The sequence below is a fragment of the Chelon labrosus genome (genome assembly GCF_963514085.1).
Source record: "Chelon labrosus genome assembly, chromosome: 9".
Classification (NCBI taxonomy): domain Eukaryota; kingdom Metazoa; phylum Chordata; class Actinopteri; order Mugiliformes; family Mugilidae; genus Chelon; species Chelon labrosus.
This window is the reverse complement of record NC_140359.1, coordinates 12,845,132-12,870,694: the sequence shown is the minus strand read 5'-3', so window position 1 is coordinate 12,870,694 and position 25,563 is coordinate 12,845,132. Positions and strand designations below refer to the sequence as shown.

Here is a 25,563-nt window from a genome sequence, read left to right as displayed (position 1 = left end):
GATATGCTTATTTATTGTCTGACTGGGATTTAGATACTGTGAAAAGAAAAAAAAATCAATTATAAATCTGCGAGGGGAAAGCAGAAACCCAGGAAGCAGGGTGAAACGAACGCCCGCAGAGAAAACTCCCAACAACTTCATGTATGTCTTATACAGAAAATATCCTACATGTGTACCAGGTTGTGTTTGTTATAATCTAGACACTGATCTATCCACAATCACTCGAGATTTGTTATGAGTTAAGAAAATGTAGAAAAGTCCAAGAGGTTGCATGCAGTCACTTTGGCAAACAGTCAACTTTGGTAAACCGCTTTGAGCAAATAATATGAATAATGAATAAAAGGACTCAAATGGACACATTTCACATAATAGCAGATTATCCCTTTAACATCTAAAGTTGAAATTAAATACTGTATTAACATACAGTGTGCACCATATGTAAATACAGGAAGCGGCTTAAGTGAGGATCAGACCCAATAAAAACAACAAATAAACCTGGAACTTATCAGAGGTAAAATGAAGAAGCAGCTTCTGCACAGCCTCTAGGTCAGCAATCGAATTTTGTCTTTGTAGTATCCTTTCCAGAGCCTTAGTTCAGTTGACTTTAGGTGAACTGGATATGTTCTGCGGCTTGTTCCAAGTAAATTGAATTCTAGCTATTTTCACCCATTATAAGTATGTTTGTGCTTCAAGCTGCCAGCATCTTACCAAATAGCATCATAATTGTAATAAACTTGGCATCAGAACTAAGTGAAAGTGTCAGAAGTCAAACCGTTACTCTAAGAGAAGAGAGGCTTTTGCTAAAGTGTAGGGTTGTAGCGCATGTATCTTGAAAACACTTGATCAGCTGTATCAAAGGCAGACCAAAAGTGACACCACCATCAAAGATATCAATACATAAACTTTTGTTTACTGACAGTGGCAACTTCATCACAGATACAATACTTGCGAAATAAATAATGAAACACTACAGTCAGCAAAGGTCTTGTCAAAAGAATGCTGTCTGGTAGTGTCTAGCAGGACTGGTATAATCTCTAAACGACCCCTCTTGGGGTGAAAACATGCCAAAGGCTCGGTGTGGGCTAAAATATACCAGCATTTCACAGTGAATGACCTACTCTTGAGTTGGACAGCAAACTGATTCTGCACCAAATCCTCTCCACCCTGAGAAGAAGCACTCCATTCTTCGAAGACATGCTACACCTTCTGGTTTGCACGTTTATAGAGGAGCTTTCATACTGCAGCAGGATGATGAGTCCGAACACACCAAAAAGCTTTGAAAACCGACTTGAAAACCACAAAAGACGAAGGAGTGCTAACTGTGATAAACTTTTCTCCTCAATTGCCTGACCTGAAACCCTGTAGACCATTTGTGGATGTGCCTGAAAGCTAAGTATGCCAAACATTTCTGACACCATAGAATGCTATTTAGAACCTGGAATATCACGTAAGGCATAAAAGCAAGTCCTGCTACAATCAATGAAAACGAGCATATCCTGAATTTCCTTTGCATCGGAAATTCAACTTTTCATTTGAATCGATTAGCTAATAATGTCATTTGTAATTAAATGTTGTATTAAAAGTAGTATCTTCACTTGTGCTCTGACAACTTGTACTCGACTGTATATAGATTCACGTATTAAACAGAGACATGCTGTAGAGGTGACAACCCGAAGCTGGAATTGTTTTCACCGCGACCACGTGTTTACTGGGATGTTACCATGCCAGTCATGGAGCGGTACAGACCACTGCCAGAGCCAAAGTCCTGCACAGAGGGCATAGTTGGCATCAAAACTGCCCTGAGGGTCGCCACAAGTGGGAGAGGGGGAATTAGGAGGACAAAGAAAATGAGGACTGGAGACAGGACATAAGACGGAGGAGAAATCTTAGAGTGAAACAGAAAGTAAAACAATTATTTTCCTTACTTGAATTTCAACTTGTGAATCTGATTATGACCAAATAATTTGCCCAATTATATAGATATGGACATCCACCTCTGCAAGTCTCACCTCAAGCATCTGACATCTACACACATACACAAAACCAAGGATGTGGAGAAGACTATGTGTATTCTTTGTACACTGAAACAGATGGCACCATGCAGAAAGTGCACACAGAGATATCCTCCATGCATGTATTATATGCATGCGGCGTGGTTACAGAGGGCACTTAAATCTGTAGCTGCGTTTTTGAGGGGCTGTTGTGGCGGCGGGCTGTTTGTCTGGTTGGCACCCACACATTTGTGTACTGGGAGACAGATGCATTCTTACATAAGACCTTATATAATGTTGCCCTATCCTATCCAATAAGAGTGCTCCTTTTTCACTCTGTGAGCGGGAAGGTTAGCGCGGGTTAGACAACCCTTCCTCAACACAACCACCGCCGCTTACACTTACATGTCCACCCCTCTAACTGCTGGCAATGAAGAAAGATTAAAACACAAGCTCTGTGGAGGGAGAGAGATGGATGGGCCCTCGGTCCCTTCCGCCCTCTCTGGTTTTAAGATAAAATATTGTCCTTAAGTGAAGGAAGGATAACGTGAACCTAAACCTAGACCCTAAACCACCATGGTCATTCAGTGTTTATGTTCTGTGCATGAGATGCAGACAGTGGGGGGACAATAGTTCACATCTGGGCTGAAACTCCTTATGCCTTGAAGAGACTGTAGGAGTACTGGGTTAAAAACAAAGTAGTACCATTGAGGGAGCATGATCCCTGTTTCTTTAAAATCATATAGCTGAGAGAAAGACAAGAAGAAGGGGCAGGAAGGAACAGGCAAGCCGAGCATGAAAGCAGATGTCAGAGGAGACTGGAGACACTAAGAGAAAGATGGAGAGAAGAAGAACAGTGAACAGAGATAGATGGATTCTGGGATCTTTTAGGAACGGAAAAGGGGAGAAAAGGTGGGGGAGAAGTGGAGAGAGAGAGCAGCCTTCCCCTGCAGCGCCAGCCTCTTGCAGTTCCCATTCAAAGGCAGTTAGTTACTCTTGGATGTATCTATAATTAGTCAGTACACACTGTGAAGTGTTTTAAAAGAATCAAATTGCATTGAAACACTTGAGCGCTCTAAACAGGGGCTAACATGCTCCGCAGCGAGGGGAGCGAGCAGGAGAAATTAATGGTGGACCTTTTTGATGTGCTTGATCAGAAATGTATTTATTAACTGCAAAGGGGAGTAGTAATTAACCCGCAGACAGCTTGTTTTCTCTGGGTCTTCTCATGTGTCAAATGGTTCATCCCGCAAGGCTCCACTCTGCAGTTCATGCGCACACACACACACACACACACCTCCTATTTCATCCTGCCGGACCACTTTCTCCTCAATTAAGTAGACTGCGTGCATATGTATATACGGTATGTGTGTGTAGATGTATGTGGACGAGTGAGTGCATGAGAGAAAAAAAAAACACAGTAATAACAAGAAAGAAATGCATAGTGGCTGCCTTAAATCTCATGTGTATATTTATGTACTTCTTGTAAAGTGTTTGTCTGTATGTAGGGGAAAAGTTTGTGCACATCCGGATGAAGACAGCCAGGAGTAGAACATTATGTACAAGCAATGCAAAGTCTGCAGAGCAACAAAAACAACAAAACTTTCTTCAAATTTGGCACAACTGACTTGGACACGTCTACATACTCCTGTTCTTACACAAAGACGCTGATAGATAGAGGCGGGTGATTGGATTGAGGCTAGCCAATTAAAAGAATAAATGCGTATACGTGTCTGTGTTATCGCTAGGCTGGAAGAGGTGAATGTGTTGCGACACTGATAGAAAACAGAAGCCGAGGTGGCCTCAAGGGAAACCCGACAAGGACGCACTCAAACTCCCCGTCACCAAAAGCGAATACACGGATCTTTCAAGTCTCACTTTTGATGTTATTTCTTCCATACCGCGTCTGGTAAATGTTACGTATTTATATATGCACATACTGTATATAAGTGTCTGTAAGAGGGTTGTCACATGACAAGGACATCACATAAGAGGAAGCCGTTAGAACCTGATTGAGGTCTTTATCCAAAGTGTGAGATAGTCTTGACTGAAGGAAACCGAGAGAGAGAAAGATACAAATAGAGAGAATAGCTAGTCTTCGTCACACAGTGAGAAAGCCCAGGAGATTTTGGAGCTGTCACGGACAAAACACTCCATGAATATTTAGCAGCCAAATTAAAATTACAAAATACTAAACAAAAAAAAGAGTAGGTGAATGAAAAAGAAAAAAAAAAACATCCCTGAAAACACCAGTGGGACAAGTGCCCACCTTTAATCCTCCACTAGCCGTGTCGTCAGTGTGGCGCCTCCTCTTCCTCCTCCCCTTCCTAAGAGGAGAGGAGAGATACATGCTAAACAATATGGGATGAAGCGAGTCTAGAAGTAAACCCTAGCGATGTATCTCCGCTCTCAGATCACAGAGAAGCTCGCAAACACACAATAGCACGATTTGTTAGTTAGCCGAGCTTAACACAGTGCAGTAACATGTCAATGATGAGGCACAGAGCCACAGCTACATGTAGATGATGCTGGAATTTTCAAAAACCAAAAGTATATATTAGTTTTGCTTTATATAATCTGTAATCATCACAGTCCCATAACTTGAATTGTTTACTGAGTACTACATGAGTGCTCAACTAACACCTGGCCTCCAAATTCCCTAGATCCCCAACTGATCAAGTATCTGTGGGATGCACTGGAACACGCCTGATCCACAGAGGCCCCTCCCCTCAAACTACACTACTCAAAGGCCCCCACTAACAGCATTCTTTTGCCAGACACCACAGGACACCCTCAGAAGGCCCATGTCCATTCTCTGATGAGTCACAACTGCTTTGAAAGCACAAGGAAGACCTACACAATATTAGGAAGGTGGTCATAATGTTATGCCTGATTGGTGTATTTCAAATGTATTAAATTCAGAGATACAAAAGACCACAAAGCCAAAGCGGCATTTTAACACCTCATTAACTTAACACTACAGCAACTTAGCATTGTTTTCTACACAGTACATTAGTAATATACAGTATACATTAGACTGGAGCACTCAAGCACCAAGTAGTAAGCTAGCAGGGTACAACATAAACATCCTTACCAAATATCATGACTTCTCTCTTTCTCATTAAAGCTGAAGACATGTTGGTGATCAATATGTGAGGCGGAATCCCACCAGACATCACAGTAAACCAAAGACTAGAAAATAAAGCATTAACCTCCGAGGCCTTCATATAACCCGCAAAAGACACACTGTAGGCCCATTTAGCTGAAGGGTAGGGTTATAAAGCCAAGAAGCTGGCCAAAGTTTTATCTCCACCCTCCCCTGTGCACCATTAATTCTGTCAAATCCACTTTCCTCCCACCATCTTTCGACCTATCCACTGTCTCTCTTAGGGCTGAGGGATCTGCATGCTCTGCAGCAGATCTGGTTTAACGGCAACGCTCTTGTTGCACTGCCATTCCAACATTTCTTCATCCAGCCCTTCCTTTTCCCCCCTCTTTTCCTCCTGTTCTTGATGTGCAGAGGAGGCGGATAGTGCCCAAGGACAAGGATGAACTAGATTGTTTACAGAGGCAGCACTTTGTCAAAAAAACACAAAAACAGAACGCATTGTATTTTTAATCATTCCACCATGTTTCACGCACCATCACTCTGGTGCCTGTACTCCTAAGGTGGTCAGTGTCCTTACTGTTTGTATTTATGCGTGTTTGTGCTTATTTTTTTTTTTACACATTATATGTTTGTGTGCACATGTAGGTTTTTTAACATGATCATGTACGGGAGTGATCATGCTGACAGGAGTGTATTGTCTCCGACTGTCTCCGATTGTCTTTACGTCGGTGGGAGGTAGGAAGAAAAAGCGGAAAACAAAACCACTCACCAGCTCAACGAAAGACAGTCCTCCATAGCTGTGGGCCACGATGAAGACATTCTTGGCTGCGGCTTTGGACACAAAGTGGTCCCACACGTACAGCACGTGTTCCTCGGAGGAGCCGTTTTCCTGCAACACAAAAAAATTTACTCTAATGTCATATCCATAACAAAGACTCAAAGAAATTGCATGCGCTTGAAGGTTGCCAACGGATTCAGCTGTGAAACTGCAAAACACTGAAGATGTGTCCGGCCAATGAGAATGAAGCATCAATAGAGTCATTAAACTCTATTGATGCTTTAATGCTACAGCATCAAAACCTGCACCCTAGAGCCAACCAAAAAGAGAAAAATAGAAGAAGAAAAAAAAAAAAAAAAACACCGGTAGCCTGAGGTGATTTCTACAAAGAGCCACACTTCAGCAGATCAATAAGTCTTGCATATTGCAAATGCCCTAAATGTAAAACTCAATAGGCAGGATGACGTAACATTTAAATCTTAATTTGTACCCTGCTGCTGAATCAATGGCCCATCTAAACACCAGTAGAGGCATAATGGGAAGACAATAGGGGAAGGTCAAAGGAAAAAAACAAGAGACGTACACAAGCACATAGAAAAGACACACTCAGGCATATAGCGGAGCATGCATGCACACAATTACAAATGAGCACACATTCATATGTTCCCTTTCTCTCGCTCATCTGCATGTATAGAGCCGTACACACGCGTGTGCAGCAACTCGCAACTAGAAGACACGTTTAATTAACCCGAGTTGTAAGTGCTTATCCAACGCTGGAAAGAACAATGGTAAAAGTACAGGCGAGAAAAGGGCAACCGTTAATGAACTTGTGACATTGATTTCACACTTTGATTTCCTATCAAACTGTCTGGTTCACAATAGAAATCAACAATACATTCCCACAAGAGGCTACACTACACGCGGAGCCTCGCTGACCAGAAACACCTGTATCCTACACTGCAGCAGCACACCATACAGTAGCCATACTGGGCGCAAACAATTTCTGCACGCACACAGGCACACACAGGCACACACATTTCTTTTTAATTAGCATAGATATACATGTAAAAGTAATATCTGAAAATAAACACATAGCCCATAGAAGAATGGAAGCTCATCTGTTAATTGAGTGTCAAACTATTCAACGCGACGCAAAACAAATAATTAGCAATATAAGGTAAAGGACAGGGGAGGTGTTTCCATGAATGTGCTAGGATATTATGAAGACAGCATATCATCACAGAAAGATAATTACTTTAACATTTGCTCTCTTGAAGGTGGTAATTAAGGACAACGCACATAACACGCATGTAGAAAACAGGAAAAATGGTTTAAACTTTACTTTTAGAAGAAAGTGAGCCAGCCCGATTTGATTTGAGATGTTTTCTACTTGCATGCATCAGTGTGTACGCGTCTGCGTGCGCTTGTACCATTTGATGATGTGCTGATGTGTGTTTTTGTTGCGGTGTTTGTCTAGAGGTAAATTAACCTGTCAGAGTGTTTGTGCTAGATTAGCATGAGGGGGTTGTAGTGTCAGCACCGACCTCCATTCACTGGGCGTGATGCAAGAGCATGCAACTTCCCTCTGCCCTGCCCTTCTGCCATCGGCGCCGTGCGCTGGCTTGCGTACGCGGCACCCGGCATGTGCGCAGACGCTGGCTGAAGCAGAGTTGTCTGTCTGAAAGGCTGTGACATCAAAGTCCTTTGAAGTCTCCCTCCCCGCTCCTCCACCATGTCACCCTTCATCCGCGAAGCCCATTTCATTAACCTGCCTCCCTTCCTCACTCTTTCACTCTCTTCTATTCTCTTGCACGGGTGCCACCTGTTCCTCAAATTCTACCTCTTGTTTTATCCGCTTCTCCACCCACCTTTTAGTAACAATGACAGATATTGAGACATGAGGCAGGCTTTGTTATTGTACGTGTGACTGCGCATACAGCATTATGAACTAGTCCAAAATCAATCATGGCAATGAGAAATAAAAGATAAAGATTACTTTTTAGTCCATGTGAAGATGAGTGTTTTTATTTTTTTCTATACAATCGATAATTACTGATAATTAAAAAACTAAAACTAAAAAACTGATGTCTGTGTGATGGCAAGTTCTGGTGATGTGCTCCTGACTCCATCACCCAACCTCACACACACACATACATTCTTTCCTTGTATCCTCACCAGCAGGGAACAGCGTGACTGACTACCTGGCATGGCAGTGTAGTGAATTATCTAAACAGCATTTGCATATTGCTGCAATTATTTCCTGGGGTTAATTCGCTGCAGTGGAGCACGCCACCCTGCGAGACTGGATTCCTGTCACCAGCTCTCACACAGTATCTCCGTTTATTTATTTATCTATTTTCCAGAGTTTCCCCACACTGTTTTCGTGCCTTTGTTTGTTAGAGCGCGCGTGTTTTTGTGTGTATTGTGTGTGCATCTGCCAGCATCGTCAGAGTAGCATCCCAGCTGCACACCTGTTGCCAACATCCTTCAGCCATGACTGTCGAGGGACATTGCAGGGTGTGTGCTGGTTGTGTATGAGTTTCAGAATATACTGCCCCCTCCGAGAATATAAAATAGAAGTCTGCTCGCTAGACAGTCATAAACAGACAAACATATACAGTATGTATGTATCTTAAATGGTATATCTGTGTGTAGCTAGTGGAAGTAGACAGACACAAACACATACACTAATCAGGCATAACATTATGACCATCTTCCCAATATTGGGCAGGTCTCCCTTGTGCCTTCAAAACAGTTCTGACTCATCAGAGACTGGACATGGTCCTTCTGAGGGTGTCCTGTGTTGTCGCAACAGAATGCTGTTAGTGGGGGCCTTTGAGTCCTATGGGTTGATGGGAGGGGTCAACACCTTGTGCGGTTTTGCATGTTTTTTTTTTTGTTTTTTTTTTTAGTTGTTCCTAAACCGTTTTTGTGTGTGTGTCTGTGTCAGGCTGCATCCTGCTGGGGATGGCTGCTGCCATCAAGGATGGTCTTTGCCATGGGATGCGAGGTGCCTGGTCTGGTCTAGGTGGGTGGTACATGTCAAAGTAACATTCACACAAATGCCAGGTCCAAAAGTTTCCCAGCAGAACATTGTATTGTCACAAGATGGTTAATGTTATTTACTTGACTCCCGTCATAATGTTATGCCTGATCGGTGTATGTACATGCACTGCAACTTTGCGAATATACACGACTGGAGTGCTCGGTATGGGAAAATGCCACACATCTAAATGGTAAATGGTCTGCACGAGTGCTTTTCTTCCTTTGAGCAGCACTTTACATTTACATACACACTCACACACCAGTGGGAGAAGCTGCCAAGCCAAGGGCTTACCTGCCTTTGGGAGCAACTTCAGGTTCAGTGTCTTGGAGGACACTGCACAGGGATCGAACCAGCAGTACCACCTGAGCCAAAGCTGCCTCATGTCAAACACTCACTTGCCAGTTCATTAGGTATACGAGAGAGAACAAATCTGTTCTAATGCAAAAGTCCTGCACTTCATCGCCCTTCATGACTCTTGCAGAGTTCAGATTATGTTACTACTGCATAAGCAAAGTGGTAGTTCAGCTGTATGATCATTCTGGAGGATGCAGTTTCTGGTGCTGTCAAACTGTATTTAATTAAACACAAACGTGTTTCTGTTGTTAAGTCTGGCCCAATGACTAAAACGAGGTTGTCAAAATAATAGAAAAGTGTTGGTAAAACACAATACAACTCAACAGTATCGAGAATTACATTAAATAACTTGCTACACAACATTGTTAATGACTGTCTACCTCATTTACAGTCCATAAGTGGTTCCAACTGTTCGTCCTTTGTTGAATGTGTGCCTTCAAATCGCCCAGTTTCAAGAATTTGTTAAATTTAGCTCCATCCATTACTTACAGTATAAAAACTTAACTCCATGCACCCGAGTACACACACAACAGACAATCTCCAGTACAAGCACACGAATTGAAACTCGCACACACGCACACTCTGTTGTTTCTTCAAAAGTTGTGCAGTCCAGTACTTGCCCTGTGTTTATTCACAGTAATGAAAAGCAGGGAGAGGAGAGCAGAGGAGAGGAGTGCGCTGCAGCCAGAATAACAGCCTCAAAGCCAACACAAACCCAGTGTCTGACCAACACAGGAAACAATGAATCTAACAACATCAACACACTCTGACAAACAACCACTGCAGACCTCCCTGCTCCTCCCTTCTGCTCCTCCTCCTCCTCCTCCTCCTCAGTCACCAAGAAGACAGAGGACTTCAGAAAGCGTCTGAGGAAGCTGGAATTTCCAGTGAGGAGACGGTGATCAGTGTGGACCGGAAGGAATCTAGAGGATAAGAGCCATTATACTTTTTACACACCGAAACCTTTCAGCGGGAGCCAGGGGTGTCAGGACAGTGTCACGGGATCCCTAAACAACTTTATTGGGTTTGGACTCTTTTGCTTGGGCGACACTTTTTCCAAGGTTGCAAAAAAATATCAATAAGTATGTGACTATTTTAGAATGAGAGCTGAAGCAGGAACCAAAAGCAATAGAAATACACATCACACAACAACATTACTCAAGAGTTCCTCCCTGGAAAGGAAGAAATAGAAACAAATTACTCAAATTACACAGGAGCTTCCTTTCCACTCACTCACTTTCTCTCATACACAAACACAAAAAGGACTGCCTGACCGAGCTCTCAGTCTCTCAGTCCCCTCGTGCTCTGAGGCCACACACTGAGTAAACCAACCTGCAGCCCCACTCATTATAGTCTTTAATATGTCCAGCTTAGCTCAGAACAGGATTGTTTTCATTTGGCCTAATGATTAAATATTAAATAAGCAATGTAGGTAATTACATGTTTGGTATTAGCAAAGAGGTTATTAGAATGAGTTTGTGTTTGTGCACGTGTGCGTGCATGATTGCGTACAAGTCTCTGTGCACACAATTAAAAAGTGGACCTCTACGACACCTGTTTGCAATTTCATTCTAATCAATGTCTGGGACGTGCAGTCCTTTGCCATCTCTTTCCCTTTTTTTTTTTTTTTCCTTCCCCTGCTGTATTTGTTTCATTCTGCACTCTCTTTAAAGGCAGACAGAGAGCTGAGGCGAGCTGGAAGCTGTCTGGGAGCTGATGGGTCTGCTAGAGTAAGGGAAAGGAAGGTATGGAGTAAATTAGCAGCAGAGATGGGAAAATAATGACTGTGGCATTGTGGGTAATTAGCAGGTATAGTACCTATGGAGAGTTGGGAATATAATGATGTGAGAAAGAGACAGAAAAAAAGGGAGAGTGAGGTGAAAAACGTGTGCAAGACTAACAGGAGGGGAAAACTACGTGTCTGTGAAAAAGAGAGAGAGAGAGAGAGATAGAGAGAGAGAGATAGAGAGAGAGAGAGTAGTGTGTACGTTTGCTATTTGACTTTGCAATGAGGGGATATACTGTGTAAGGAGAGTTAGTGAGTGACAGAGAAAGAGAGAGAGAGAGAGAGAAAGAGAGGAAGCACAACTACAGCGTACATGTCATCCCACGTGCAGATTAGCGTGCGCAGACTGTATACAATAAAATAGCATGACCTTGGCAGGGTCAGTCTGCTCTGACAATATTTGCCAGGGCATTGTTTCAAATCAATAACTCATTAACAAAGTACAAAGGAAGTTGCTGTGGGTTTGTGAGATTCTTTATTAGAAAAGAGCGTCTGCGGGCCAGAAAGGTCATCGCAGTGACATCTCGGCTAGCCTCGCGCTGCCGCCCGGATTGTCAGGTGAAATTACTGCGAGTCATTAATTGACATAAGGCAAAGGAGAGCGGGCAGGCAGACAAGGCTGTGTTTGTTCCAGGATGACCCTGAGGTGCTGTGTGTGTACGCCCATGTATACCTGTGTGTGTGTGTGCGTGCGTGCGTGTGTGCGTGTCTTTATTCGGAGCAGCCTGCATCCACAACAGGGTTGTGTGTAGCGAGGGGAAGACAGAGCTCAGTGGGTGGGGAGGTGTGAGGGAGGGCAGGATGGATGTGTTTGATGGTTGACCTGACTAGAAGATTGGGAGCAGGGATCTGAGACCGGCTATACTGGTTCTGCCTTGAGGAAACACACAAACACACAGGTGTATGTGCGTGCACAGATGTTGCGTACTACACATAAAGCACCCTCAAGAAAGCTTGCACAAAGTAACAAGCACACAACACAAAAAACTTACTTTAATGCACTTAAAATATACGTGAAATAGAGTTAAACACTGAATTTCAACATGAGATGAACACGAAGCTAAAACAAGCCACACAACAGTGCATTTGTAATGTGGTCTTAAACAAGTCAAATAAGCTGATAAAGACAGATACACATGCAGGTCAAGCTGTTTTGCTACCCTACGCACACAGAAACACACACCAAAATACAAAAATGGCATGGAGCCAGTTTGCTCTCTGCAGCAAGCCTGTGAGCTGACCTCTAGCCCTGGCCACTGACCTCTCCTGTGACCAAGTTCAGAGGTTAATCAAGTCCCTACCTGTCCTTGGAAATGCTGAGCCTTACTTCTTGGCAAGACCTGCAGATCAAAGGTCAAATAAACTCTGTCTGTATAATTGCTTGTGGGCCACAGATTGGGGCATATGGGTGAAGGTGACAAAGAGCAAAAATCCAGTCCCACAGAGTAACACTGTAGTGCCATGTTGAATACCACTGTCATTGTGTGTGCGCTTGTGTGTCTGTGTCTTCATGTTTATAATCAAGTTTCGGTGTGCGTGTGTAGATGTGAATGCATGTACGCGAATCCCCATGACAATTTGTAGTACAGTGTGAACATGGGGAAGCAGACATGATCTGCTAAACACAGACAAGGACAAGGATCTCAGCCGGGCCCCTGTGGACAGTTGCAGCTGGGAATAACGGGTCTTGGAGAGGCAGGACCTAAATAATGGATGCTCCTTCCTTCAGGAAACGCACCAAAGTAGCATCCAAAACAGATCAGTATAGGAGAGTGCAATACCCTATCCCTGTCTCTGTCACATCCGTTAGCGAGAAATTCGGAGATGACAATCCTCAGAAGCGCCCTGCATCTGAACTTACGACAAAAAACTAAAATGATGTTATGCAAACTAACCCCACTGAACAGCAAAAGACCTCCTAGAGGGTCTTACATCAACTCCAACCAAAGTGAGGGGTGAAAATGGCTTGACACAAGGAAATGAAACCATGAAACAAAAATAGTAAAGAGCCATTTCTCCTCCACTGTGGGATAATTGCGCCAAATGAAGAACTGAGAGATGTCATATTCCACATATGAATGGAAGCATTCAGTACAGCCTCAGTCATATAGACCTCTCACTAATGAAGTTGCACTGAAGATGAATATAGTGAGAAGAAAAAGCCTCAATCTGCTCAAAATGCTACTGGAATGACGGCCTCTCCATCTTTGTCTCTCTCTCTCTCAGAACATTTAAGAAATGTACAATATTGAAGGCACAAACACATATGTAAAAACAAAACAAAGGAAGAAATAGAGAAAAGTATTCCAGTCATTTATAAAAATAAGTGGTACTTAAAGAAAGGCGAAGCTCTGTTTTTTGTCCTCTTTGCTCTTTTTTTCCCCTTCTTCTTTCCAGGGCCTGCTGGCCTAATCCCAGCCAGCCAGCCTTGGGTGAACTCTTTGGAAGCTTCTTAAGCCCATGAATGTGCCTTTTGTTCCTGCCATTCCTCCGCTTGGCTGACAGAAAATAGCTAACTGGATTACTGCTAAAATTCAGAGTAAAGTGAACTCCCAAACTTCTATATGGCTAAGTGCTAAGAAAGTGCCCCCCTCCCCGCAAGCCCACCCCCTTTCCCCTTCACTATCCTCACCAGCATCCCTCCGATCAGACTTTCTATCCCTCCATTTTTCTTCCTCCTCTACCAACATCCCCCTAAACATGGCCCATTGCTGTGTGATCTGGAGGAGCGGAGAGGAGAGGGATTAGATAAGGTTGAGAGGTTGCACACTATGAACCCGAGGCTAAAAAGTAAGAATCCTAAAAGCAGTTAAGAGCTTATTAATGTGTGTAAGGAAGCGTATTAATCAACTCAACTCCATCAGGGGGCTGCTGCGTATTTGTGTGTGCACGTCAGTCTTTGGAAAACGTACGATGTATTCGTACGAGGCAGAAATACAGACTACTGCAAACTTAAGGTACTTCTCGTGTTATGTTGAATTTGATGATCTTGTGAGGACTAGAGGCATATATTCTGATTGTGTGCGTTTCTCAATGGCTGTGTGCAGGTGGTCCGGCAGCTCAGCGGGAGTTAGAGTGCGAGGTGTAGTGAATAAAAAGGTTGGTGAGTGTGTGTGTGTCTTGGGTGGGTGCTGTTAAAAGATAAAAACAGCCCTGCTAAAGAGGTTTGATGTGATCCACCACCCACCCCGACTGACAGAGCTGAAGGAGAAAGACACACACACGTACACACACACAAACACACAACATCAGTGCTTTCTTTCTCCTCCTTTACTCTTTTGTCTGCCAGTGTGTGCGTGCGTGTACGCGCGCCTTTACGCATCTGCATGTGTGCTTACGTGTGTGTTTGTGCGTACGCATGTGACAGCTTACTCCGGGGCAGAGCGGCGGAGAGTAACGCGGCGAAAGAGGAGGAGGCGTGGACGATAAAGGCGAGGTCATACGCGCTAACATCCCGCTCGCTTCTGGGTCAAAGGTCGAAATTCAAGAGGCGCCAACACAGAACCGAGCTGCTCACACATTAATCTTCATCCCGAGTTTTGCAATCCCAGGATCTGATGACGTGTGTGTTCGGAAAAATCTACACCTTCTGCATGACCCCTATTTTTCTGCTTAATGAGGATAATTTAGTATTGGCCTGCTCGATTAAGAAAGCAATTATTTCATTCATCTCTTTATGTTTTAAAATGCCCGTGCATTGAATACCACACTTGCACGAAGCGCTACATCAATTATCAATGTGCTACAGTAGCTTCAAGTTTAATACCAGAGAAAAAGGGGGCGCCTGACATGGCACTGGGGTGGGCTGAGGTGTTTTATTTTTTTCATTTATTCATTTTGTTGTCTGCCCTCACTTTCTCATCTCGTTCCGTTGTGAAAAGCAGAGACTTGCCGTAACTGCACAGCATTTCCGAGACACAGCAGTCTCGAAAAGACACACCACTGCTCCATAGCGCCCTTGTCTCATTGCATATGACCCTGTCCAGCATACATTATGCAGGCATGGGGAAAGCAAGCAGAGCCGCATATCTGGATATGAATAATATCGCATGCTTCCTTGTAGGTTAAGGGGAACCTTGGATGGAACTGTATTTACTATCTCACACTGCTAACATTACAGGATCTCAGGTAAGAGGAAGAGAGTAGATATATATGCTTGGATATAGACAAATGGAGAAAAGAAGAGATCTTCTTTCAGAAAAGAAATCTTATTCCAATCACAGCAGTCTGAGCCAGATGCGTATGTACGCTCACATACGACGGTCCCTGGAAGTCACAATCACAACTCATAATTAGGCATTAGAAGGTTCAAATTAAAAAAAATATAGAGCTGACAGTTCAGGCAGGTTTGTGTGACACAATTATTTTAAATGACATGATGAATCGTTTATCAAGACCTTCATGCCAAACACCGCAAATCAAGTCCATCGGCCGTATGATGAGGAAACCAGCGCACATGTAAAGATGTGAGATGGAGTAAGATAGCGCTGCACCTAATTATCCCTTATTAGAGTGTGTGTAAAGGTACTGCCAGGGGGGCGAGAAAAAAAAAAAAAGCCCGCGTTGACAGCTCACACACCGCCCGCTAGTCCCACAGCAGCCCTAACTCTTGTCAGACACGAGAGAGTGACGTCTTTCACACACACACACACACACACACACACGCACAGACACACACCCTTGCAAACACCTACCCACACACACACACATTACGCTACTGCCCTCAACCAAAGTAAGATGCGGATAATCGTTGAGGACGTTAGCCTCATGTAAAAAGTGGCCATGGGAAAAAGTCGGCCTCGCTGTGCTCTCAATTTTTAAAATCTTACTGAATGACAGCATTGCAATGAGAAAAAAAAAAAAGAAAAAAGAAAAACCGCAGGACTCCACTTGAGCAGCAAATTAGGAGCAAATTTGCTGGCAGGAGTGAAACACAAGATATCTACACACAAGACGTTGTTGTCATTTTTCATCACTTTGGCCATATTTATTTTTCACAATAAAAATGGGAAGGGTCACTCCCTTTGTTTAACCACGAGGTAAACTGGCTGAGCTAGGTACGTCTGGGGCCATGTGTGTGTGCATGTGCGCGTGCATACGTGTGTGTGTGTGTGTGTGTGTGTGTGTGTGTATGATTAGGGGGTGTACGGTCAGCGTAGCTTGATAAGAATGTTGCAATGTGTTTGCAGAGTGTGTGTTTGGGAGATAATAATCCCAGCGGTCAACAAGAGTGAAGGGCCAGAGCTGCATTGACCAGCCCACCATCTGAGTGAGAGAGAGAGAGAGAGAGAGAGAGAGAGAGAGAGAGAGAGAGAGAAAAAAGAGAGGGAAAGAGGGAGAGGAAGAGGGAGAGAGGGAGGTAGCCATGTGGTTAACACTTGCTCACTGAGAGGCGACTGGAGCACGGCCAACCTCTTCACACACAGGCTGACCACACAAGAGCCTCTCTTTCTCCCTCTGCCTTCCATCCTTCCTTCATCCCTTGTTACCTAACGTATCCTTCCCTCGCTTCCTCAGCTAGCTACCTCCCACCCTCCTTGCACCTTCGTGCCTCTTTTGTTTCTTCCAAACTTGCCCAAATTCCTCCCTCCCATTTTCTCACCTATGTCTCTTCTCCTACGTCCTCCTACAACCCTGGAACTGTCACTCCGTCCTCCTCCCCCATCAGGCGTGTTTTTGATGAACATCTCTCATTCTGTCCTCCCGCCCCGGCTGTCCAAACACTTCCTTCTTTTTCTGTCTCCCCCTCCCTCCCTCCCTCCCCCTCTCCATCCCTTCATCCCTTCCCTCCTCCTTTCCCCGACTCACCCGTATGGGAATCCGCTCGGTCTCCGTCTCTTTCTGCGGGTTACGGTATTTCTCATAAAATTCTCGCTTCTTTTTGCTCTCTTTATCGTCCTTGCGCTCCCTCTTTTCGGCGGGTTCGTCCGAGGGCTCCGAAGGGGAGGCCAGGGGAGAGGACTTGGCTGGCTTTTCCACTTCCAAGTAGTTCTCGTTGGGGTTAAGCACCATCACATCGTAGCCGTCCTGAAACAGATATGAAACACACTGTTAATCCGTGTATTAGAGTCACAGCATCTGCATCATGTGATACTCTTCTTAATTTGTTGATTGTTTGTGATATTTCACATATTACATTACATTCATATATAACTATATATACTTTTATTAACAATACAGTACACATATATATATATATATATACACACACATCTATATTTCTATGTCAGAATTTTACACAACACAAGTATAAGGGTTAGATTTGGATTTTTTTTACTTTACTGTAATTTCCAGAAATGTTTGGAGGTTTTCCTGTATATGAACTCGAATTATGCTTTTTCATTATTTTATTTTTTTTTAATTTGAGAAAAAAGCTTTTACTAACTTTGTCAAATATGTATTAAATTCCACATGAAAGCGTTAAAGAAATTATCCTGCACAATGCGCCTGGAGGTGGTTCACGGTGTTTAAGAAGGAGATCGGCGGAGGATGTTCATTAAACAAACAAGGCCATTACTTAATAGACACAGATACAGACTTGAATGGGTGAAAAGACGCAAATCCAGAGCGAAAGAAATGGCAGTAAAAGAGACAGAGGAGAGAGTGTCACTGCAGGGACAAGCCTGAGAAGTAACCGGGGGATTGGAATTCAGCGATGGTGGTTTCAGTCAGTGAGTAGCATTTAGTGACTCCAAAGGCCATGTGTCACTTAATATCAAACCCAATCGATCCCACCATTGCTCAGTGAAAGAGCTAGCACCGAATATGTACATATGGGAGCGTATGTGCAAGTGTTTTTGCCTATAAAACTTCAAACTTGTGCAGGAGGCAACACATATAAAAGTCTAATGAAACAGCACCTTTAAATTTAATAAAAGAAATGCATGAAAATTATATTTAGAAATAAAAATACTGAAAAAAAAGGTAGGGAAATGTAGGAGAAAAGAAATCCACGTTGTTATAATAAAAGAGAATGACAGACAGGAAGTGTATTGTGGAGAAAAGGAAGTTTTCTTGTAGCCTTGTGACTTCTTCAACTTTGAAGCCATTTTAATTAACTGTGTTTATTGTCCCAAGCACTCTGAAACTAAAGCAGGAAATAGATGGATTCCTGTTTCACTTTAGTTGTGCTTTTCACACACGACACCCATTGTGAGTGCACATACACACACCCCGAGACTCGAACTCATGGCTGTGCGCCGTTGCAAGCGCACACAAAAGAGACACACACACACACCAAGGAGTCCGCAAGATATCAGTGCTGACAAAAAGACCTTTAGGAGACGTGGGAGGGAGTTTAGAGAGGCAGCGTCGCTCAGCTTCCTCTGCAAATCGCCATCACACACACTGGCTTCTCAAGGCGGCACGTCTTCTCTTCCTTAATAAGTGTTAACACAATGTGCTTGTCTTCCGTTGACGCAGTGGGTGTGTGTGGGTGTGTGTGTCCCTCCTGCGCCTATCGACATCAAACCTGCCACACACCCTTTCCCTTAGCACCTGCCGTGTGTTGACAATGGCAAAATGACACTTACGGCAAAATGACACTTTCTCACTTTTTCAGATTATGGAATTATTCCCACATCGTTTCAAATTGAGACAGGGCTCTCCTGCTCCTATAGATATTTCTGATGCGAAACTTAATATTGAGATAAGGAAAAAGAAATTAAGAAAGAAGAAACCAATCAAATTGCTAATTATTATATTTTCAAGTATTTATGACGCATTTAAACTTACTCGCTGTTACATCAGCTTTTAAACAACGCTGAATCAACAAATCCATTTAGAAATTCTCATTACGTTTATTTTATTTTTTTATTTGCTACATTCTGGCATCTACATGTTGATTGAATTGGCATTTTACTCCAAGGCACAGAGAGTCTAATGGTAATGGTAAGCAAGTAATTTATAACTTTAAAAAATAACTGTCCACAATAGCTTGCATGAAAATTCAAGGAAGTTGAGTTCATATAGTTTCATGTGGCTATTTCTTAGTCTGATTTTATATATATCATCACAGAGACATCTGCACATAGAAACAAAAGTTGAGATACACGAGCAGACAATCAGGCAGAGGAATTGCCAGATGAAAAAAATAGCAGCGGGTGCGGGTAGAAGACAGCAGAAGAGACAGAGGGAGACACTGAGATCTAGGTGGATAGTAAAATGATAAGACAAAGATAAAGAAGGAAGAGGAGACAGAGAGATGAAGTGTAGCCCGACACACACCAGCTTTGTGCCACTGCCCACTGGTGGTAGCCTGACAAAATAACTGACAAGACCAGTTGAGCCTGTGGCAATAACACCATAATTCAAAACTATTGAGTTATATATACACACAGTACAGTCACTGGGCACTTTATAAGGAACGTCTGTGCAATCGCATGGATGTTAATGGGTAGACAAAATATTCTGAACACTTGTCAGTACAATGCACAACTCACTAGAACCATAGTAATAAACAAACATAAAGAATCATCGCCTTTCTGAGCATGTCAACTGGAACATAAAATGTGAGATTTGTAAAAGTCAAATTTATGGCCGTTAACACATTAAAACACACATTTTCTACAAGAAAGTTGCCTAAATGTCACATCATCCCTTCACTTTCGGTGCATTTCTCCTCTACTCTAATCCTGGTTCACAAGGCCAAAAGTTAATGGTTTATCAACACCAGTGCACGTGTTCTAATGTGAACCCTACGGCCTACAAGCATGTTTAGTCTTTGGTGCTCTTACCCTAACTCTCACTGGTCAATAGCCCTCGGCAACCTTAAGCACACTAATGCTAACCTCAAGTGGCCCGGTTCCTAGCCTTTAGCATCCTTATGCTAAACCTTAGTGGCCTATAGCCTTTCCTTTGGAGAGGCATACACACCTAACCAACCTAACAGTGCTAACCCTTTCAGCTGTCCAGTCACCCGGAAGAACATTGCTGCAAAGGCGACCAGTGTCGTTGGCGCACTTAGTCTGGAGGAGCAGGGCCGCCAAGTTCACCTCCATGTCGGAAACCATCATTCATTTGAACACTGTGAGGTCTTTGGTGGTGTCAGGACAACACTGTTCTCTGTGTCCAGTTACTTCCTGCGATCAAGCAAACATACAACTCTGAGTCTGGTGGTGTAAGGAGTGAGTGACTGGAAAGATCTCTTCATATTTGTTTTTACACAGTATAAATAAATATAGAACTTACTACAACTGGTTATTGGCTAACTAGCTATCCCAAACTGATCTACGTAAAAACTAAAAATGTTTTAAAAGAAATTAAACAGCAAAATTTCAATGTATATTTTGCAGATATCACAGATCTAATTTCTCCCACCAAGCTTATGTTCATCAACAAAATCCATGCATTGTTTGGGAAAGCTAAGTATCCCCAGCATTTACCCTTCTAGAGTCAGGTCGTTTGGTCTTTGTGCTTCTTGTTAAATCAGCTAAATCTGATCTTTGTGCTGTGATGTGCTGTCAGAGTGTGAATCTTACACAAATGCACATTGCAAACTTTGGGTCACCCTGCTTTTTATACGGACTAAATCTCTCACACACATTGCTAACACTGGGTCACTGCCTTTGTCCTACACACACACTGTCTGAGATAGTATAGACACACACAGTCCTCTAGCGTTAGGTCAGTCTTGTCTTTCTGCTCTGGTATACAGGCTAAGTCTCTTCCCATGCCCTGTTGTGTGCCCCTGTGCCACCACCACACTGAGTCCGCGCCCTGGGGCCAGCGGTCAAGAGGGTCACCCCGACCCCCATCACCCCCCGCTCTGGACGCTCCTTAGCTCTCCTTTGTCGGCCTGTCCCGCACCAGATAGCACAACAAAGGCTGCCGCTGCTACGGAAACCGGGGCTTGTCTCATCCTCACGGTGAAACCCGTACTCCGACATCTCCGTGTTCTGACGCATTTTAAAAACCTAAAATTTTCCTTCTATCTACAAGGTATTAAAAAAAATTAAAAAAAACATGAAAAAAACATCTATACATTTTTATATGAATATCATTATATTAAGTGATGAATTATGCAACACTCCCTCATGATATTAATATACTCTGGACAAATACTACTGCTGTCTTCTTCTGGTATCCACTAGAACTTTTCCCATCTACTCAGATTATTTGAAAAGAAAGCGGATAGCTTTATGTATGTGTGTGTGTGTGTGTTCGCAAGTGAGTGAGTACACAAGTGCGAGCAAGAGTAAATAAGGTGTCCCTTTAAGACAGCAGCACCTCTATTTTTCCAGTGGCGTTGTAATGAAATGAAATGTGTCTAATGTGCAGGAGCGGGGACAGAGGCGGCTGGAATGAGAGGGTGTTTCATCTGTGCTTGTGGAGCTCCGCGAAGCTTTGATGTGAGAGCTCTCATGTAGTGAGCAGGGCTTTGGGCACAAGGAAAAGGACAGCACTTGACAGGTACAAAGCATGGCTGATAGCGGTCACGGGTGTATGCAGGGAGGAAAGTGGATGGTGTGGTTGCGTGAATTGGAGGTTGTATGCATTGTATGTGCATTGTTTGTGGAACGGGAGTACGTAAATGCTCTTCCTCCCCCTTTGCACTTGTATTCTAATGCATTTATGTATACGCGTGCATGCATCCAACATCTCAAGAATTAGCGTGCAGTCTATAGGTGTTGACTGAAATTGACTCTCGGAGAGCTCGTTTCGGTCTCCGTCCGCATCAGGGTGTTAGTATTCCCTTCTCTCAGCGGCATTCGCTTCACTTCCTTGTCTCAGCAACATGCAGCTTCCTATTCGCTGCTCAGGCTTGACTGACAAGAGGGAACGGGTCAACCAGCATGGCATATCCAATAAGAGGAGGACGAGGGGAGGGATGTCTGCAGGCCACGGTCGGGTTTGAGATGTGCGCACAATGGCTGACGGAGAGAAAGAAGCTAAGTTGGAGCAAACCTTTGGCGTCACAATAAATTTGCATTACAGTTACTAGAGAAGTGAAGCGCAAGTACAAGTAAAAAAAAAATGTTTACGAGGAGAGGGAAGGCAGAAAATATACAAACCGTTCCTATCTAATCCAGGAGCTGAGAGAGAAGGTAAATACTTTAATGACAGGTACACTCTGTCGTTCACTCTCCCTCTCTGTCAGGGCCACCCTGCTCTGTGTGACCTTGTCCGTCTCAGCCTCTATGTGAGCTAGCTTTGCATGCAGGGCCCCTTTATCCACTGGATTCCCCCTCTTTTTTCTTGCTATTTTTTTTTTACCTCTCTCTCTCTCTCTTTTTCCACTCCCCCTCTCCCTGAGGCCGAGATACCACACACTTCGCACAGTACTGTCAGATTAAGTCACGGTGCCCCCTTTCTCATTTTAACACAGCACCAGTCTGAGACCCCCCATACCCACCAAACACACGGCTACGTTTCTCAGAGAGCAGAAGGCTGGGAGAGTACTCACCGTACCACAGGGGCTAAGAAAAGACGTGTGGATCTTAGAGCTGATGTGAGAGGGGATGAGACGGGATTGTCATCAGCCTGTCAGCCAAAATCAATCACCCACTTGATAACTAGCGATAGCCAGCGGGCCATACAAGAGCTAACAGTGGACACCAAGTTGGTACTAAATATTATTATATTACAGTTTTTAAAAAAAGAAAAGTATGACAGTAAAAATTGAATAACAATACGTCGCATACATTGCTATTAATTACAATACGTATGCATGAGATACCTGCCCTCCACTTGCTTTGTTTCTGTCATTCCTGTATATTTAAGCAATCAACAAAAAAGCCAATTCAAATGTTTACAAGGGAAAGGTAAGACGAAGTGGAGCTTCTTCTCACCATCTGCCCTCCGAGTTAATTTTGAACAAATCATGCATTTCTTCTTTCGTACAGAGTACACATTTAATTTTCTCTGAATTTTAACGTTTCACATCAAGTTCAAAGACTCTCTCCTTCGTGTTTGCTAATGTAGTCGTAGACTAATTTGGCCAAAGTAAATAACTCCGTGGTGATGATCATCTTAATGAGCACAAATAGTTTCGGTCAGAATAAGAAGCTAACCTTTCCAGCTAGTCAAGTAGTTGCGTCTGTAATAAGCAGAAGAGATTTTAACCTTGGCTTGGATGTCTGGGCTCATTTGGATATTGTTTGTATGTGGAGTTGAATATTTATAAATGAGTTCAAAGTGGAGCAGTGGGGTGGAGGAAGTGAAGAGAATAGTACAGCTTCTGATCCCTCATGCCTCAGCTTCTTTTCATGCTCGCATTTACATTTCTTTCCCTCTGTTTCGCTTTCTGTTTCTCTCTTCCTTGTCTCACTCCTCCCGACCTGACTATTTTCAGCACCTCCGTGAAAAGGATAGACTTAAAAAACACACAGACATTGTTGAGTAACTCACTCGGTGAAATGCCAAAGCCGGTAAATGTGTCAGTTATTTACCTTACTTAAGGTCTGTGAATTTGTTCAGCCACTACCCGTGCTCAATGGTTGCTCAAGCATCTGAGCGTCTAGACAGACATTGTCACATAAAACGCACACGCACACGCTGACACACACACCCACACACACACATGGAGTTCGGAGGCCTGTTTCATCTGCTCTCAGCACGACACACGCAGAGGGAGGTGGAGAGTTGGGGGCTGCTAGATTGGGGGTGGATGTAGCATTAATCACCGTCCAGGTGGAAATTGTCAGAGCTATCGATTGTGCAAGTAAATGTTACACAAGTCATTTGTCAACTTTTTTCCCCTCTGTCTTTTTTCTTTTTTTTCTTTTTTTTTTTTACAGAGGAGCGTGCCATTGGCAAAGACACACACTAGCTGCTTTTTGAGCTGCATCACTAGATGTGTATCGACTCCAAAGCTTGATTATATATATATGTTTTTACATTGACATCTTTTAACAATTGCACAAGCTTCAAAGACAATTTCCCCTAATAATGAAATGTTAATGCACTGTTGCTGATTCTCAAATTAACTGCATGACAAATACCAGCATTTCCATTATATTTTATTTTACAGCATCGGACTTGCAGCTACCGCAGAAAGTGAAATACAGTAAGGAGGAAAGTCCTCAGCCCATGGAAGGAAAGCTATGGGGAAATAAATACAGCAGGCTTACTCTGATGCCGTTAGCATTTTGATTTATATATTCTATATTGTCTCCCCTAAGCATACACATGTATTTTTAATGAGGGCACAGAGAGATATAGATCATGGAATGATAGGTGCCTCCCTATCCTCCCGCCTAACTATTTAATGTATAAATCAGGGGGAGAGGTGAGCAGAGAGGGAAGGGGCAGAGGAGCTACAACAAGAGGGAAGACGGGAGGAGTGGAGGCGTCCCTGGAGCAACGCTGTCCTGAAGGCCACTAATAACCGTGCGCGGAAGGTGGAAAAACAAAAGCATGACATCAATGCACCTAGTGAGAAAGGAATAAAAATGCTAATTAAAGATGACTATAATAAAGAAATTTATGAAAATGTATCTCGCTACTATGAAGAAGATAATTTCCGAATAAGACTAAAAGCCTTTTGCAGCGACACACAGGTGGGTGTAAGGAAACTCCACCAGCACGTGAATTCTTAAAATGAGCGCTGCCGATGAACGCTTCCACTTCACCATCTGGACAGGTAGTTAGCGCGCTGATACACCAACACACACGGTGGGTGCAAGACGCTTGGCCATATGTACAGAGTGAGCCATCGGGGGTCAACGGCAGGACTAATCTAAAAACTGCAGGCATATGTGTCACATGTAACGCAGCACGCACGCACATACAGTCACCTAGGCATAAACCCATCACTGTGCGGCGAAATAATACACAAGCACACGTGTGAATGCTATGGGAAATTGGAAAGAAAAACTATTACAGTGCATCTGTCTCTTAAAATAGAAATAACTTCACATTAGAGCTTGCTGCGTAGCATGTATTATTACGAGTACATTTATGTATATGGTTACGTTATCTTCCAATAATCTGCAGCGCCTTGGTGAATAATGAGCCTATGCTGTTGCGCCTAGCATATTAATCTTACTGAACATCACAGGACCACTATGACCTCGACGGGCCAAAGGTCAAAGAGGAGTCCCTTCACCCCTGCCCTGTTATTGTGACCTAAGAGGGACAGGCACAGAGAGAACCTGTCAATGTCGCTGACCGCCGTGTGAGGTGTGTGTGATATTTCATGTTAAGCGTGACCTTTCATGAGATGAGATTTGCTTTCTTATATGTGTCATATATTCATTTCTGTCTGCGCTGATATTGTACGCAGGGAGATTGTCCACAATCAGCAGTAAACCCGAAGGCCAGGGTGTTAGCACACAGACCCGCAACCACGTTGACACACACTCCAACCATCCGAGAGTCTGACCTCTCTCTAAGTGGAGCTGCACCACAGGTCCATGAGTCAGGGGAGGTCGCCACAGCCAATCACAAGCTGTGTTTGAAGTGTGAAGGGTAAACACTATGGCTGGTCTGTCTTGCCATTTACTCTGCTTATTTTCACAGCATGTAACCTAGAAAAGAGGTGGCAGAGAATAGCATATC

At 43.4% G+C, this 25,563-nt stretch overlaps 1 protein-coding gene across 1 annotated transcript in view; it reads right to left on the bottom strand.

Moving 5' to 3' along the window:
• arb2a (ARB2 cotranscriptional regulator A) overlaps positions 1-25,563 on the bottom strand; it is a 136,358-nt gene that overhangs the window by 64,542 nt on the left and 46,253 nt on the right. The window contains exons 7-8 of the mRNA XM_084552186.1: positions 16,873-17,091; positions 5,870-5,989 (exon numbers count right to left, since the gene is read on the bottom strand). Coding sequence (XP_084408312.1) covers positions 5,870-5,989; positions 16,873-17,091 — 339 coding nt within the window. The remainder of the gene's footprint in view (positions 1-5,869; positions 5,990-16,872; positions 17,092-25,563) is intronic.